At 54.6% G+C, this 14,251-nt stretch overlaps 5 protein-coding genes across 5 annotated transcripts; 3 read left to right on the top strand and 2 right to left on the bottom strand.

Annotated features, from left to right (window-relative positions):
• Nucleotides 1-369: 369 nt before the first annotated feature.
• On the bottom strand, nucleotides 370-2,301 carry LTHEOB_11819 (Rhodanese-like protein; the record flags this gene model as incomplete). Its single annotated transcript, XM_035508617.1, has 7 exons — nucleotides 370-978; nucleotides 1,033-1,202; nucleotides 1,254-1,444; nucleotides 1,494-1,645; nucleotides 1,697-1,820; nucleotides 1,873-2,065; nucleotides 2,118-2,301. The coding sequence occupies 7 exons, from the start codon at nucleotides 2,299-2,301 to the stop codon at nucleotides 370-372; spliced, it is 1,623 nt and encodes a 540-aa protein (XP_035365652.1).
• Nucleotides 2,302-3,107: 806 nt separating this feature from the next.
• Nucleotides 3,108-5,098, top strand: LTHEOB_11818 (Tetracycline resistance protein TetB/drug resistance transporter; the record flags this gene model as incomplete). The annotated part of the gene is made up of 6 exons (XM_035508616.1): nucleotides 3,108-3,197; nucleotides 3,250-3,383; nucleotides 3,440-3,689; nucleotides 3,754-3,929; nucleotides 3,990-4,189; nucleotides 4,266-5,098. 6 exons carry the CDS (start codon nucleotides 3,108-3,110, stop codon nucleotides 5,096-5,098), a joined length of 1,683 nt encoding a protein of 560 aa, XP_035365651.1.
• Nucleotides 5,099-5,373: 275 nt separating this feature from the next.
• On the bottom strand, nucleotides 5,374-7,099 carry LTHEOB_11817 (Glutamine synthetase; the record flags this gene model as incomplete). Its single annotated transcript, XM_035508615.1, has 5 exons — nucleotides 5,374-5,404; nucleotides 5,461-6,174; nucleotides 6,260-6,298; nucleotides 6,475-6,613; nucleotides 6,679-7,099. The coding sequence occupies 5 exons, from the start codon at nucleotides 7,097-7,099 to the stop codon at nucleotides 5,374-5,376; spliced, it is 1,344 nt and encodes a 447-aa protein (XP_035365650.1).
• A 434-nt stretch (nucleotides 7,100-7,533) lies between these two features.
• On the top strand, nucleotides 7,534-10,691 carry LTHEOB_11816 (Aldehyde dehydrogenase; the record flags this gene model as incomplete). Its single annotated transcript, XM_035508614.1, has 6 exons — nucleotides 7,534-7,923; nucleotides 7,994-8,878; nucleotides 9,602-9,678; nucleotides 9,756-10,204; nucleotides 10,321-10,357; nucleotides 10,451-10,691. The coding sequence occupies 6 exons, from the start codon at nucleotides 7,534-7,536 to the stop codon at nucleotides 10,689-10,691; spliced, it is 2,079 nt and encodes a 692-aa protein (XP_035365649.1).
• Nucleotides 10,692-13,852: 3,161 nt separating this feature from the next.
• LTHEOB_11815 (Catabolite repression protein creC) lies at nucleotides 13,853-14,243 on the top strand (the record flags this gene model as incomplete). The annotated part of the gene is made up of 2 exons (XM_035508613.1): nucleotides 13,853-13,878; nucleotides 13,934-14,243. The coding sequence occupies 2 exons, from the start codon at nucleotides 13,853-13,855 to the stop codon at nucleotides 14,241-14,243; spliced, it is 336 nt and encodes a 111-aa protein (XP_035365648.1).
• Between the last annotated feature and the right edge of the window lie 8 nt (nucleotides 14,244-14,251).

Raw genomic sequence — 14,251 nt, 5'->3', positions numbered from 1 at the left:
TAATCGGGTCGTGACACAGCTGCCGGGGTAGATCACTTGGTGAGAAGGTTCCAATCATATCGGCTGCGGAAGTAATGCCAAATGCGAGCGGCCCGAGGGGACTGCAAGAGCCGAGCCTGCGGCATCTGACACGCGAACGAGCAGATTTGGGAGAACAGCGCACCTATGAGCAAGTTGGGCTGACCCGAGCTCCGGGGAGTTCACTTGCGCACGATTGAGCAGATTAACTGATTGGTCGGGCCGCAGCAATCCATCGCTCCGAGCAATGACGAGCACACGCATCACCAATAGGAGCCGGCGAATCCATCAGGGTATCCAGAAACACGGGGCATAAAATACGTACGTCAACTACAATATCCGGCACTTCGATTAAGCAGTCAGCACTCTCACCACCTCGACCGCCGCCTTGTCCTTTTCGAAACATCCCGCCGCCGCTGACGCCGCCGCCGCCTGTTGCTTCTGCACCTCCTTCGGCCACCACTCGGCAACCGCTGCCGCGCCGCCCTTGATGCTCTCGGCCTCGACGCCCTTGGCCCGGAGCACGCTGGTGGCCACGCGAGCCGTGTCGCCATTGTAGCACACGACAAGCGCCCGACGATCCCGCAGCGGCGTCTTTCCGTCCTCCTCGTCATCATCGGTCGCTTCCTGAGACGCAAACGAGCATCGCTCGACCTGCGCACTGAAGAAGGCCTCCAATTCCCTCCATTGCCGCTCCAGCGTCGCACTGTCGAAGAATGGGCTAGGTGCTCCGCGCGTCACCGTCGACAGCGGTGCGTTGACGGCGCCCGGCAGGTGCCACGCTGCGAAGTCGCTCGGCTCGCGCAGGTCGATGACGATGCTGGACGCCCGCGGCGAGACGGACGCTGGGAGGTTGTCGCTCTTTAGTAGCGAGTCGACGTCGTAGAAGCGCGTGAGCGCCTCGGAGACCTGCAGCTCCCACGCTTCGTCGTAGCGGTACGGGTCGACGGCGGTGAGCCTCTGCGGTATCCAATTAGCAGGGAGTTCGCAAATGATTCTGGGGGTGCTGGGTACCTGGTTGTTGATGGGGTGGAAGTTGCTTGCGTCCAGCTTGGTGAAGTATTCGTTGATGTACTGGTAAGGCAGGTCGCAGCAGAGGAAGACGCAGTGGATCTCTCCGCTCTCGTCTGCGAGCTCGGAAAGAGTGCCTGCGGCCTTGCGCTTCTCGATGAACTGATACAGGCCTGGGAGTCGTCAGCACCATCCTCGCGTTCGTTGTTGTATACTGAACTCACCCTGCAGATTGAACCCCGACGATGGTCCGCAAACCAAACCCTCACGCGAAAGAGCTAGGGACAAAGTATACGACTCCGTGGAGCCGACCTCTTCCATGGTATCGATTGCATCGCGCCAGGGAAACGTCACTGGCGACATCAGCGCATACGAGCGCGGTCCGGGAACTCTGTCTCCAGCTGCGGTGCAAACACTGTAAGCTGTTAGCTGATGGCTCCTAGAATAGGTTTGCGACTCCATACCCAACTCTGACCACGGAAGGTTTTGCATCTTTGAAGTAAGTGCCCATGCCTGTCATCGTGCCCGACGTTCCCATGCCGGCACAAAGGACACTGATCTGGGGCAGCTGCTTCAATATTTGCGGGCCGGTCCACTTGTAGTGTGCTTTCCAGTTCTGGTCACTCGTCAGCATCCGACCGTCTTCAAGTTCCCAGAGAGAGCGTACCGCATCGTTCTCATACTGGTTCGGATTGACCACGCTATCATCTTCCTCTGACTTCCGCCTGGCGGCTTGTATTCCTCCTCTCTCATCAAGAGGCTCTGGTTGCGATGGACCTCCGAAAAGTGTGCTAAATGAAAGAAATAAGTCAAAGGCTATCAGCTGAAGGCTCGTCCTCTTACAGGTTAAGACCGAAGAACTGCATGAGCTTAAGCTTCGCATCGCTCGTCTTGTTACTCAGATACGCCCTAGTGTCATCGATTCCGTAGAATACTCTGCCCACTAGGGACATGGAAATGACGGTGGAACCGGAGCTGTACTCGACGACAGTCTTCGTCTTGTCCTTCTCGACACTCTTCTCGAGGAGGTTCATAGCTGTGACAAGTCAGCACTCTTCACCTTGACCAAAGCCAGCCAAGGTACTTACCAGGCAGCGCTTTGACATTGTTTGCTGGCAGCACCGTCATCATCTTAGCGTAGATACGCACGCCATCTTTCCGGTATGGGTTGAGACACGCAGGTATCTCGACCAGCGGGAGCGGGGGCTGATAGTCGGGATCGTAGTACTTCTTGAGGGAATCCTCCCCAGAGTACACGTTGAGCTGGTTCATGCTGTTCCGTTTTCCTTTTTTTGTGGTCAACTGGAATAGAGAGTTCTACCGTCACTTATCTGTAGATAGCTGAGATGATTTATAGTCATCAAGTTTCAGGATGGAGTGGCAAGGAACATTAAGGTGCTCAGAAAGCATCCTCAAAGCCCCACGTACTAACTGTCAGGAGGATGACATTTGTGGATGAAGCGTTGCACGCCTAGCCAGATACTGCTGCTGATCGCTCGTCGACTACTTGAGATTGGGCAGCTGTCGGTGTGTGGGAGTGCGCTTCCTGCGGTGATCTGATTGGTTTCTTAATTCAGGGGTGTCTCGGAGCTATGCAGCTATGTACTCGGGAAATGGCCCATCTCGGGGTTTGAGGGAGAATGAGCAAATAAGAGAAGCAGTGAGGCTGCGAGCGTCAATCGCTTACTGCATTGGCACCCGCACAAGTGTGGGACGACATGGGCTGAGCCAAGGACAAAAAATTTGTTCCGACCAGGCTGAGAGTGAGCATGGTACCTATGCTGATTATTAGCGCGGATGGCGTCGGGCTAGAAGCTAGCACCTTGGTGGTTCGCAATTGATCATCACTCCCGCGCGTCTTGGCATTAGCTGGCGGTGTGGGGTGCCCCAGGCCGTTGTCGGTGAGTTTTTGCTACGTCGCTTGCGTAACAATGTACCTTGCTCACTCTTTTTCGTAGATTGAAAGAGGTCAGCGCTCGCTTCTCTGACTCCCGTCAGGAATTGACAACCGAGATCAATTACCCACAATGATTGAGCGAAACGAGGAGGCTGATGCTACAAGGACGCCATCTACTTCAATGACCGCCACAGGTGATCAGTCTGATGTAGAGAAAGCTCCGGTGTTCAATGAGCAGACGAAGTATCTGCCAAGAAGAAGGATCATCGCGGTTTGTTGACCACCGCCCACCCAAGCTGCACTTTCTAGCTGACACTTCCCAGGTGTTTCTGGCATGTGCCAGCATCGACTTTGCAGCACTCTTGGACCAGACCTCCCTTGCCGCCAGTTTGTCCATCATTGGAAGATCTCTTGATGCAAGCAACCAGACATCTTGGATATCGGGTGCCTACTTTGTGTATGTACTGCGTCTCGAACATACACTTTCTACAGTTACTTACTCAAGTGATGCAGCACATCAACATCCTTCCAACTCCTGTACGGGCGGCTCTCAGACATCTGGTCACGAAAGATCATCCTGCTTATCGGCATTGCAATATTCTTTATCGGATCCTTGGCATCCTCACTCGCTCAGGATGTTGTCCAACTCATCGTGTTCCGCGCATTCACCGGTGTCGGCGGTGGAGGGCTGATGACCGTGGCGCAGTTCATTGTCAGTGACGTTGTCCCACTTCGGGAACGGGGAAAATATCAAGGAATATTGGTACGCCGAGATGACCTGCACGTAATCATCTCATAAGCGACAGAGGCTGACCAGTCCCCTGCAGGGTGCATTCGTAGGTCTCGGAAACGGTGTCGGACCGGTTATTGGAGGTGCTCTTGCATCCCAGTCCGAGGAGTCCTGGCGCTGGATCTTCAGGTTGAATCTGCCACTCAGCGTTATCATGGTTGTGTGTGTGGTTTTCTTCATGCCGTTGAAGAAAGTTGAGGGAGATTGGAAAGTGTACGTCTTCCCGCACCATATTTCTTTTTTATCAAGGCTACCTTACTAAACCACTTCCAGCAAGCTCAAAGCTATTGACTTCACCGGTGCCGTCCTTGCCCTCGGCGGATCTGCAGTGCTCGTATTGGCCCTCACCTGGGCTGGTGGAGAATACCCGTGGCACTCAGCTCACGTCATCGCCTCATTCGTCGTGGGATTCTTCGTCTGCATCCTGTTCGTCCTTTGGCAATGGAAAGGGACGAGCGTCCCTCTAGTTCCGCGTACGTCTAGTCATCATCCCCTTCGCTTTTACGTGATCTCCTGTAGCTAACATAACGTCCTGAAACGGCAATTTAGTCCACATATTCCGCTCCCGCGTCGTCAACGGCGCCACCATCACCATGTTCATCAACGGCTGGAACTTCGTCACCCAAGTCTACTACATCCCGACCTTCTACCAGCTCGTCTACCGTTACAGCTCGACCAAATCCGGCGCGCTCCTCCTGCCCATCACCCTCACACAAACCCTCTCCAGCACGCTGTCTGGCCTGCTCGTCACCTGGACGGGCCGCTACCGCGAGGCGATCCTGTTCGGCTGGGCGCTGTGGGCCGTCGGGCTGGGGCTCTTCTCGACGCTGGACGAAGGGTCCGGGCTGGGCAAGCAGGTCGGGTTCGCGGTGCTGACGGGCTGGGGCGTCGGCAGCACGCTGCAGCCCAGCCTCGTCGCCATCCAGGCCGGCGTCGCCCGCCGCGACATGGCCATCGTCACGTCGTGGCGCAACTTCATCCGCAACCTCGGCGCCACCCTCGGCCTGGCCGTCGCGGGTACCATCGTGAACAACTCTCTCAGAGGCGCCGTGGCGCCACTGGGCCTGAGCAGCGCTGAGGTGCGGTCGTTGTTGAAGAATCCGGAGAACGTGTTGAGTCAGAAGAGCGATGCTGGTGCGGACGCGGAGAGGATTAGGACTGCGTTGATGGGCGCGTATAAGGATGGATTTAGGATCTTGTTCTATGTCAATGCTGCGTTGGCAGCTGTGGCTTTCTTCGTTGCGTTGGCGCTACTACCGCAGATCAGCTTGGTTAGAGATGATGATAAGAAGTTGCAGGAAGAGGCTCGAGCGAAGGAGGAAGCAAGAAGGAATGGAAAGGATGAGGCAAAGTCCGAGGCCAAGGAGAAGGCGGGCCCGTAGTGGACTCTTGATTGCGAATGATTTGTAAGTTTAACGCATTTACGGAAAGGATGAAACAGAAAAGGGGATTGGATGTATCGAGAAGATTCTCCCGCTTGGGTGTTGGTAGTTTCTCTCTCAAGGAGTCAAATTTGGCATTTGTGCTACAGGCGACGGATGGCAGTACAGGAATAGGAAGAATCCATCTCGTCATGAGTGCCGTGCTTGCCAACTCTTCTGCACCATACAAGATGCCGCGTCCTCCAGATCATTGCGACCGTCCAATTCTGCTCAACTCAAACTATCTCTATGTATCTTTGAACTTCCCTAAACACGCAGGTCAGCACTAATCACAATATGAGCACTCTTCCCGATCAACTCACCAATCAGTAACAGCCTGCCTATACAACCCAACCTCATGCTCCCTCGTCCTCGCATAAAACTCCACAAACCCGTCCCCAAAAATCTCCCTCGCCACACTCCCCTCCGCCTTAAACCTCCTCGTCGCCTCCTCCAAACTCCCCGGCAACGCCTTCCCTCCACCCTCCCCCTCATCCTCCTCCTTACCCAGCGGCGCCATCCCCACCTCCATCCGCCCTTCTACCCCGCGCCACCCCGCCCCCACACACGCCGCGATGGCGTAATGCGGATGCGCGTCCGCGCCCGGCACGCGCACCTCGAAGCGCGTGGCGGCGGGCTCGCAGTGCGGCGGCGCGACGACGCGCACCGCGGCGCGCCGGTCCTCGAGGCCGTACGACACGCGCGTCGGCGCCCAGTAGTTGGGCACGAGGCGTTTGTACGAGTTGACGGTCGGCGCGAGCAGCGGCATGATGTCGGGCAGGGCCGCGAGGAGGCCGGCGAGGAAGTGCTGGCCGAGCGGGGAGAGGGTGGCGAGGTCGGGGTAGGGGGAGGGAGAGGAGGAGGAAGAGGAGGAGGGGGGAGGATGAGAGGAGGTTGCTGCGAAGAGGTTGGTGCCGGTGCTGAGGGATGTGAGGGACAGGTGGATGTGGCCGGAGTTGCCGGGGAGGGAGGCGGAGGGCTTCGCCATGAAGGAGGGGGTGATGCCGTGGAGGGCGCCGAGGGATTTGGTGAGATACCTGTAGGGCGGAGGGGTTGAGTTAGCTGTGCTTCAAAGGAAGCTGCAGGAATGAAGATGGGGGAGACGTGCTTGAAGAGGGAGACTCTGTCGGCCATTTGGTCGGCTGGGCAGACTTGTAGAGCCTGAAGAATAATCAGCCAAATATTGAGTAGGGATCCACGTCGCTGAACTCACTGCTTCAAATACGCCCGGTCCACTCTCAGTGTGCCAGCCCTCCAGCTCGCAGTCGAAATCGTAACAGTGGTCATATATGGCATTGAAATAATCCTTGTTCATAACTGGGCGGGTGACGCTGTACCCAAACATGCCATCTGTCAAAGGTACAAGCTTGCTCGGAGGGTTATCTTTGAGGAAGGAAGCAATGCGACCGGGCTTTGCGAGCTTAGATTCTGGCGTCGCATCTGTAGGCGTGCAGTAATTGAAGAATTCCAGTTCCACTAATTTCCATTAGAGAAAACGGTTAGAATAAGATATGTATCTGGCATTGCAGTTTTCAACTTACCGCCGGCATGTGCCTGAGCATCTTCGTGCTGCAGACGGGCGAGAATAGTCTTCAGGAGGCCTCTCGGGCAAGCTGGAAATCTCATACCATCATTGTTGTAAAAATCCAGTAAAACTAGAGGAAGGCCATCATCCCATTTGGACCGGCGAAAACTCGTCAGATCGGGAACAGCTACAAAGTCACCGTAGCCCGGGGCCTCCGAAGGCTGGACGTCGCCAATGTTGTAAGTTTCATCATGCATGTCCCAGCAGAATATTGCGGAACTCATGCCAAAGCCTTTGGAAACTGCGGCAAGAAATTTTGTTTTGGACATGATCTTTCCGCGGAGTACGCCATCGGCATCGATTCCGGCCACTTTGACTTTGATGTCGTGCTGCAAGACATCCTCCAGATTTGCAATCGAAACTTTTGGATACACCATGGCAGGAAAAGAAAGAAAAGAAGATTATATAAAGAACAGAATATGTCGGATGAAAGAAGCAGAAGTTTGAAGATGAGTGAGAGTAATATAAAAAAGACTAGACTGTCTCCTGAAATGACTTTCATGTTCTGCATTGGGGAATTGGAAGCACATGCGTTCGGTACAGCGACCTTACAACCGAAGCGCGGTTCGTGCATCTACAGAGCGCGCGGCTATTTGCAGCTCTGTAGTAACATGCAGAAGTGTACGCCGAGATTCGTCCAGGTGTGGAGCACACCGCGGTCGGCGCGGTCAGCGCGGTCCGCGGCGTCAGATGACTCGGAATTCGTTACTACACTACGGAAAATATGTAACCTGGTTTGAAGACTCGCGAATTTCTCAGGATAGGTCACTGTGCTCATACACTGCAAATTCGTCTCCCAAAATTTATACCAATGGCCTCCGCGATGATTACAACAATCTCACCCTCTACCGGCGAACCCATCGTTGAACGGCCAGAGACTACTCTGGAAGAAGCACACAAGATTGTGAGGGACTCGTATGATGCGTTTGTTTCTTACAGAAAGATGCCTTTATTGGAGCGCAAATCCATCGTGGAAAAGGCTCTCAGTCTCATTGAAGACCGCAAAGAACAGCTCGGGCGTGAATTGACCATGCAAATGGGCCGCCCCATCTCATTCAGCACCAAGGAAATCGATACCATGCAGAAGCGCGCCAGATATCTCCTATCGATCTGCGAAGATTCCCTGGCAGAAATTCCGGGGCAGCCCGAAGCTGGCTTCAGAAGATACATAAAAAAAGAGCCTGTCGGCCCCACGCTCTTGGTCTTTGCGTGGAATGCAAGTATACACTACTCACTTACACGCATCCATCTTACTGATGTATATGTAACAGTTTCCTTACCTAATCGTGGTCAACTCGCTGATCCCCGCCCTCCTCGCCGGCAACACAGTCATCTTAAAGCCTTCGCCGCAGGTCCCACTCGTCGCAGAGCGTCTCGTCGAGATCTTCGCTGATGCCGGCCTCCCGCCCCGAGTCCTCCAGCTCATCTACTCGGGCTCGCCCGAAGCGCTGTCAGAGATGGTGCAGTTTCCGGAAATCAGCCTCATCACCTTCACTGGCTCCACGTCCGGCGGCATGAGTCTGCGCGAAGCCGTAGCGAAGCGCCTCGTCCCCATAGTCCTCGAGCTGGGCGGCAACGATCCGGCGTACGTGCGCGCCGACGCCGACCTGGCGTGGGTGGCCGCGCAGTTGGTTGACGGGGCCGTGTTCAATGCCGGCCAGAGCTGCTGTGCGGTCGAGCGGGTGTATGTGCACGCGGATGTGTACGAGCGCTTTGTTGAGGAAGTGAGGAAGGAGCTCGCCACTTACGTGCTCGGGGACCCGTTCGATGCGGCAACGAACGTTGGCCCCGTTATTTCGAAGGCAGCTGCGAAGAATATCGAGCTGCAAGTTGCTCAAGCGATTGAACGCGGTGCACGAGATGCTACTCCGACAAATCCATCGTTCGAGACGACGATGGAAAAGGGCAATTACATCCGACCAACCATCCTCGTCGACGTGGACCACACTATGCGTATCATGCAGGAAGAGACATTCGGCCCTATCATCCCAATAGCTAAGGTGGAATCGGACGAGGATGCCATTGCGCTCATGAATGATAGCGCTTACGGCTTGACGGCCAGTGTTTGGACTAAAGATGTCCAATCTGGAGAGAGCTTGATCGACAAGATCGAAGCTGGAACTGTCTTTATCAATCGTTGTGATTACCCTAGTCCGGTAAGTTGACCTTGATAAGTTCGAAGTAAATGTAATTGACTAAGTGTTGGTTTAGGATCTGGCTTGGGTTGGATGGAAAAATTCAGGGCTGGGTTGCACGCTGGGGCCACGAGGCTTCGACGCATTCTGTAAACTGAAGAGTTATCATATCAAAGTAGCGCAAGCGTGATAACCATGAGCTGGGCGAGCAGCTAGAGAATTTTGTATAGTGGATTTACACTGAACTTTGATATCAAGACTTTGCGTCAGAATATAAGGCTTTTTTGCTGGCAGTGACTTGCAGTGCGGCGTCGTACTTCTGCAGCTCGATACTTTAAGACCGCCAGATCGTATAAATGTGTTTCACTGGTGTGATTGACCACTTTGAGGACGAGGAGACATCTCGCTGATAGTGATCTTAGGGGTAGTGAATGTCAGTAGCCCCAATAAAACTAATTGAAGTGAGAAGACCAATTCTCTCGTTGGGTAGGAATGTGGCGAACGATCAAACAACGTCACACTGCAGCAGTACAGCACCTCACCGCGGTCCGCGCGGTCTCTGGGAGGCGATATTCACACGGAACGGCGCGGGTGCGGTGCGCACAGCAGCACCATCATGGCCTCGGTAAATAAAGCGGAGACATCCTGTTGGTATTCCTACAATATGCCGCAAGCAAATTCTTTTCTACGAAAGACTTAAAATTCATAGCACCTGATACCTCTCTATCCTAATCCTCGCGGCAGGCATCTCAGCCCAAATCAGCAAACACCATGTCCGGCCGCCTCTCCGGTAAAAACGTCATCATCACAGGCGCCGCCGGGTAAGTGCCACGCGTTTCGCCCCTCGTCCCCCCAAACCACAACCACCATTAACACTGCTCTCCGCCCTCTCCCACAGCGGCATCGGCCTCGAAACCGCAATCCTGATGCACCGCGAGGGTGCCTCAGTCCTGATGACCGACATCTCCGGCCCCGCGCTCTCCGCCGCCCACGCCAAAGCGGTCTCGCACTCACCATCCACCTCCAGCCGCCTCGAAACGCTCGTCGTCGACGTCAGCAGCGAGACCTCCGTCGCGGCGGCGGTCGACCACGTCTCTGCCTGGGGCGGGGTGGACGTCATGTTCAACAACGCGGGCATCATGCACCCGGCCGACGGCGACGCGTTCGAGTGCCCCGACGACGTGTGGGAGCGCACCATGGCGGTGAACGTGCGGGGTGTGTGGTACGGGTGCAAGCACGCGGTGCGTGGGTTCCGGGAGCAGGGCAAGGCGCGGGGCAGCGTGATCAATACGGCGAGCGTGGTGGCGCTGGTGGGGAGCGCGACGCCGCAGCTTGCGTATACCGCGAGTAAGGGAGCGGTGTTGGCGTTGACGAGGGAATTGGCGGTTGTGCATGCGAGGGAAGGTGAGAAGCATGCTGTTTCTGTTGTTTAGAAGGTCTATGGGAGAACTGACTGTCGGTAGGGTTCCGATTCAACTCGTTGTGTCCGGCTCCGCTTAAGTGAGTATACCCCCTTTCGCCTCCATATCTGCAGCTGGCCCCTTCGTTTTAGCTCTTTCCCTCTCATTGTTGACGTATTTCTTGTTTTTGCAGTACACCGATGCTCCAGGACTTTCTTGGCGACGATAAAGAAAAACGGTTCCGCCGCGAGGTTCACTTCCCCACGGGTAGGTTCGGAGAGGCTGTGGAGCAGGCACATGCTGCCGTCTTCCTCGCTAGCGACGAAAGCAGTTTCGTGAATGCCACGGACTTCGTCGTCGATGGCGGGCTGACCAAAGCCTATGTCACGCCAGAAGGGCAACCAACTGCCGCGCCTCGCAACATGGCTGCTTGAAGGTGGGGAACGTTTAAAAGGAAGAGGCTTCGTGTACAAGCTATGCAAACGAAATCCATATCTGATGCACCTGCATCACTTTACTGATGTTCCAAGGGCCTGCCACTTCTTCTGGTGTTGGTGAATCCCAGATGTGTCGGAGTATGAGCAGCGTCTTTTCCATGTTGCCGAGGCCGATGACAGCGGACATGGCTTCTAATCGAGCTTGTATGAGCGCCTGCTGTCCTTCGTCAAACAAGCAGGAACCGATTACTGCAAGCGGCCAGCACATGGCGGTATTGATGCGGTCTGACAGAGGAAGCAAAGAGAGCGCTTCAAGCGACTGGTCCACTGTGGTTTGGACAAGCACATTATGATCGTCAAACAGGCCTGGCCTGGGAAGTTCGACTGCCGTGTAGAGATAGAGGAGAGCGGCAAAGCGGTAGGCGCATGCAACTGCGCCTGCGTGTGAATCTAGCGGCACCGGAGGACACCACTCTAGAAGCTGTCTTTGAAGAGTAGCATATAGAGCCATCGTGGCAGTGGATGGCCCGTCCTGTCTCAACTGTCTTCCCAAATTGAAAATCCTGGGGAGGATGAGTAGTATCTCCAACCAGCAGCCGCAAAGATTACCCGCGTAATTGGCAGATACGAGCATCCGGGCTCTGTCTTCGAGCTGCTCGTTGATGATTCCGCTTGGACCGAGATCCGCATCGATGGATATCATGCTGACCGATGCTGTGTAAAAATAGTACTCAACTAAAAAGTCAGGTAGTGTTCCCAAGGCTCCGGCTGGCACTTTACTCAAGCAATGGATGAGGAGGGCAGGGCAAGCGAGAAGATGGTCGAAGATAATTCCATTTACATCTCCTCGTGCGGTCTGTGAGTGGTTTAATTAGCGTCAACTACTTCACTATCATTGGAAGACGCACCTACCTCGGTGTAACACATGATTAGCGTCCCAAGAGCTAAGGGCAGAACATCTGTTTCTGGGTCGGCGACGTATTTATCGATATAGTTCTGAAATCGCTTGATTGAACTGGAGTACAGAGGTATTGCCACCTCATTACCTGCATTTCCCGACTGAGCCGCACGGTGGGCAGCGCTCTGGGCTAGGACCAGGTGCAGGATTACATCGCTACAAAGGGCAGCTGGGATGACTTGAGTGATAAACGGATTGGTAGGCTGGAACCCGTTGGACATGCTTTCGGCTGTACGGCATAGATAGTATTCTAGAAGAGCTGCCTTGTGATGAACCAATTCACTGTCTGCTGCAGGCCTCCATGCTGGACTGGTAGGTATACCAACCGCGTCTGGCATGGCACTGGATTGCGGCACCAGTGTAGTGAGTGAATCATATCCGACCGTGATGTGCTCATCCTGTCCCAATCGCGCGTTGGTCTCGGACTCTTGCTGGGATGAAGGGGTGCGAGAACCATTCGCGCTCCTCATACAGCTGGAGCTGACGGGGATGCCGCTAGGTGGCAATGTCGGTTCGCGGCGAGGTGACTCAGCGGTGGTTGCATCTCGGTCATCACGCAGCGGCTGCGGAGTGGTCGAGGCGCGAGAAGGCCACGTGCAGACGAAGTTGTTACGTTCGCAGGCGCGGCAAGCAGGCCGTGTTTCGTCGCACTTTTTCTTCCTGACGCGGCACTTGAGGCACCCGGTTCTTACCCGCGAGATCCTCTGCACAGGCATACTGTGGTGAAAGCACTCCTCAGGCGAGCAGCCGGGGGCAAAGATGATGCCGGTGCTGAGAAACCGGAGGGGGGATGAACTCCAGAAGGCAGATTTTGGTCTGGCGCCTTGGCGTCGAACTTGTTGACTACTCCACCATCAACCCCGCAGGGACAGATGCCAATTCCAAGTAGGCTAGGATTATTGTGGTGTTTAATGACAATCCTTTCAGAATAGCCTGAAAGCCAAGGTTGCACTTAGTCTTTGCCTTATCGTCAGCATCCCTGCATCGCGGTCTCCGCGGACCGCGCGGACCGCGCTGCTCTTAGCTGCCGGCATCAGCACGTGACTGCTCCCCTAAACATATTCGTCATGGATCTCTTTGTAATAGCATCCCCTGCATGCACAATGCATCAAGCATTAGTTGGTTTAATATGAGTAATGCTCCACCCCCATCAGCTGCAGTAGATGTTACCGAAAACTGCCAGAAGTATGGATTTGAAGTCAGGGCTCATGTAAAAGTTCACGAGATATTGACTTTTTCGGCGTCATAAGCTTCCGAGAGGAGCTGATAAGCAGAACAATACGAGATGGCCCAACTCGCACGCCTCCAAGTCGACTCAACTGGTCCTGTGAATGTCGTCGTACCAACCTTGGCCAAAGCAGAGATGTTCATCCCGGTCATTGACTAGTATCGAAGCTGGTGAGAACATGATAAAAGATGTTTGGGTCAGTGTGATGGGCTAGTAATATAGATGGTGCGTGGCTTGGAAAACCGCCGACGACTTTTGCACAGTTTCGTTTCTCTCACAAGACTGATCTCGGAGAAGCAAAAAGAAAAAGATTGCTTGCTTCAAACCTCTGTCATCCCTCCGGACTTATTGCCACCTTCGTAGCAAATGGACCAATCTTCTCAAACTGGTATGCACTTGCGAACTGTGGCCGACATCTGGGCTGCATTGATTGCATAGCCAAGTCTTGGCCAAAAGAATTTCCTGTTCTGGCAGGTACATGCGGTCCCCCGCACGGTCCGCAACGGGTCTTGGGTCGGTTAGACAAACAATGACATGTGGGCCGTTGAGGATCTGAGAGAATTCCTGGCGCCATATATATCGCACTTGTTCACTGTAACACTTTGCGTGGCAGCCTGTTTCAGTCGCCTCGATCGTCATCCATTGCACCCAATGCTTTATTTCTTTCAATTCTCACACTTGCATTGTTGCCTGGTAATCTGGCTCTAAAGCCAAACATCAGGGTGGACACAAACCACGATGGCGTTGTCGATGGGACTGGAACTTCGGACTTGAACGGCAAGGATACGTGGACCGACCAGCGGGGCGCCATTTTTCTCCCAAACATAGGCGATTCTCTTGGCCGCTGCTATACCGTCGATCGGACTGGACAACCACTGAACGACGACGAGCTAGCGCTCTGCAACGACGCTTCAGGAAACACGGCGGTTTCACCCGAATACCTGGTACCCCTTCGAACGCTTCCACTGGAGAATGCTACGGACAAAGCTTTCGCACATGTTGGTGCTTACCCCACAAAGATTGCACAACACGTCCGCCTCTTTTGGAATCCAGGAGCGTTGACGAGTTCCTCTCCTTCCTGCCGGCGGAAAACGGGCTGGGTTCCACCATCTCGGTGGCTGACACGCGCCCCGCGCTCGATGTGCTGCGCAAGGCCAATGAGACAGGCCACGGCGACGTGCGCGCTTACAGAAAGACTGCATTGCCGGACCAGGGTGGAGACGGCGGTTTCAGTCCCAACCTCAATGTGACCATCGCCGAGGTGCTTGGTGATGAGCATTATATCGACGCCAATGTGGCTGTCCTGCTTCAGGAAATGGGCCTGAATGAAACGTATGTTGTCCGGATCCCGATGCTATTCTAGTCTTCTTC

The sequence above is a fragment of the Lasiodiplodia theobromae genome, assembly GCF_012971845.1.
Source record: "Lasiodiplodia theobromae strain AM2As chromosome Unknown scaffold_53, whole genome shotgun sequence".
NCBI lineage: Eukaryota > Fungi > Ascomycota > Dothideomycetes > Botryosphaeriales > Botryosphaeriaceae > Lasiodiplodia > Lasiodiplodia theobromae.
This window is presented reverse-complemented; position numbering and strand designations above follow the sequence as displayed.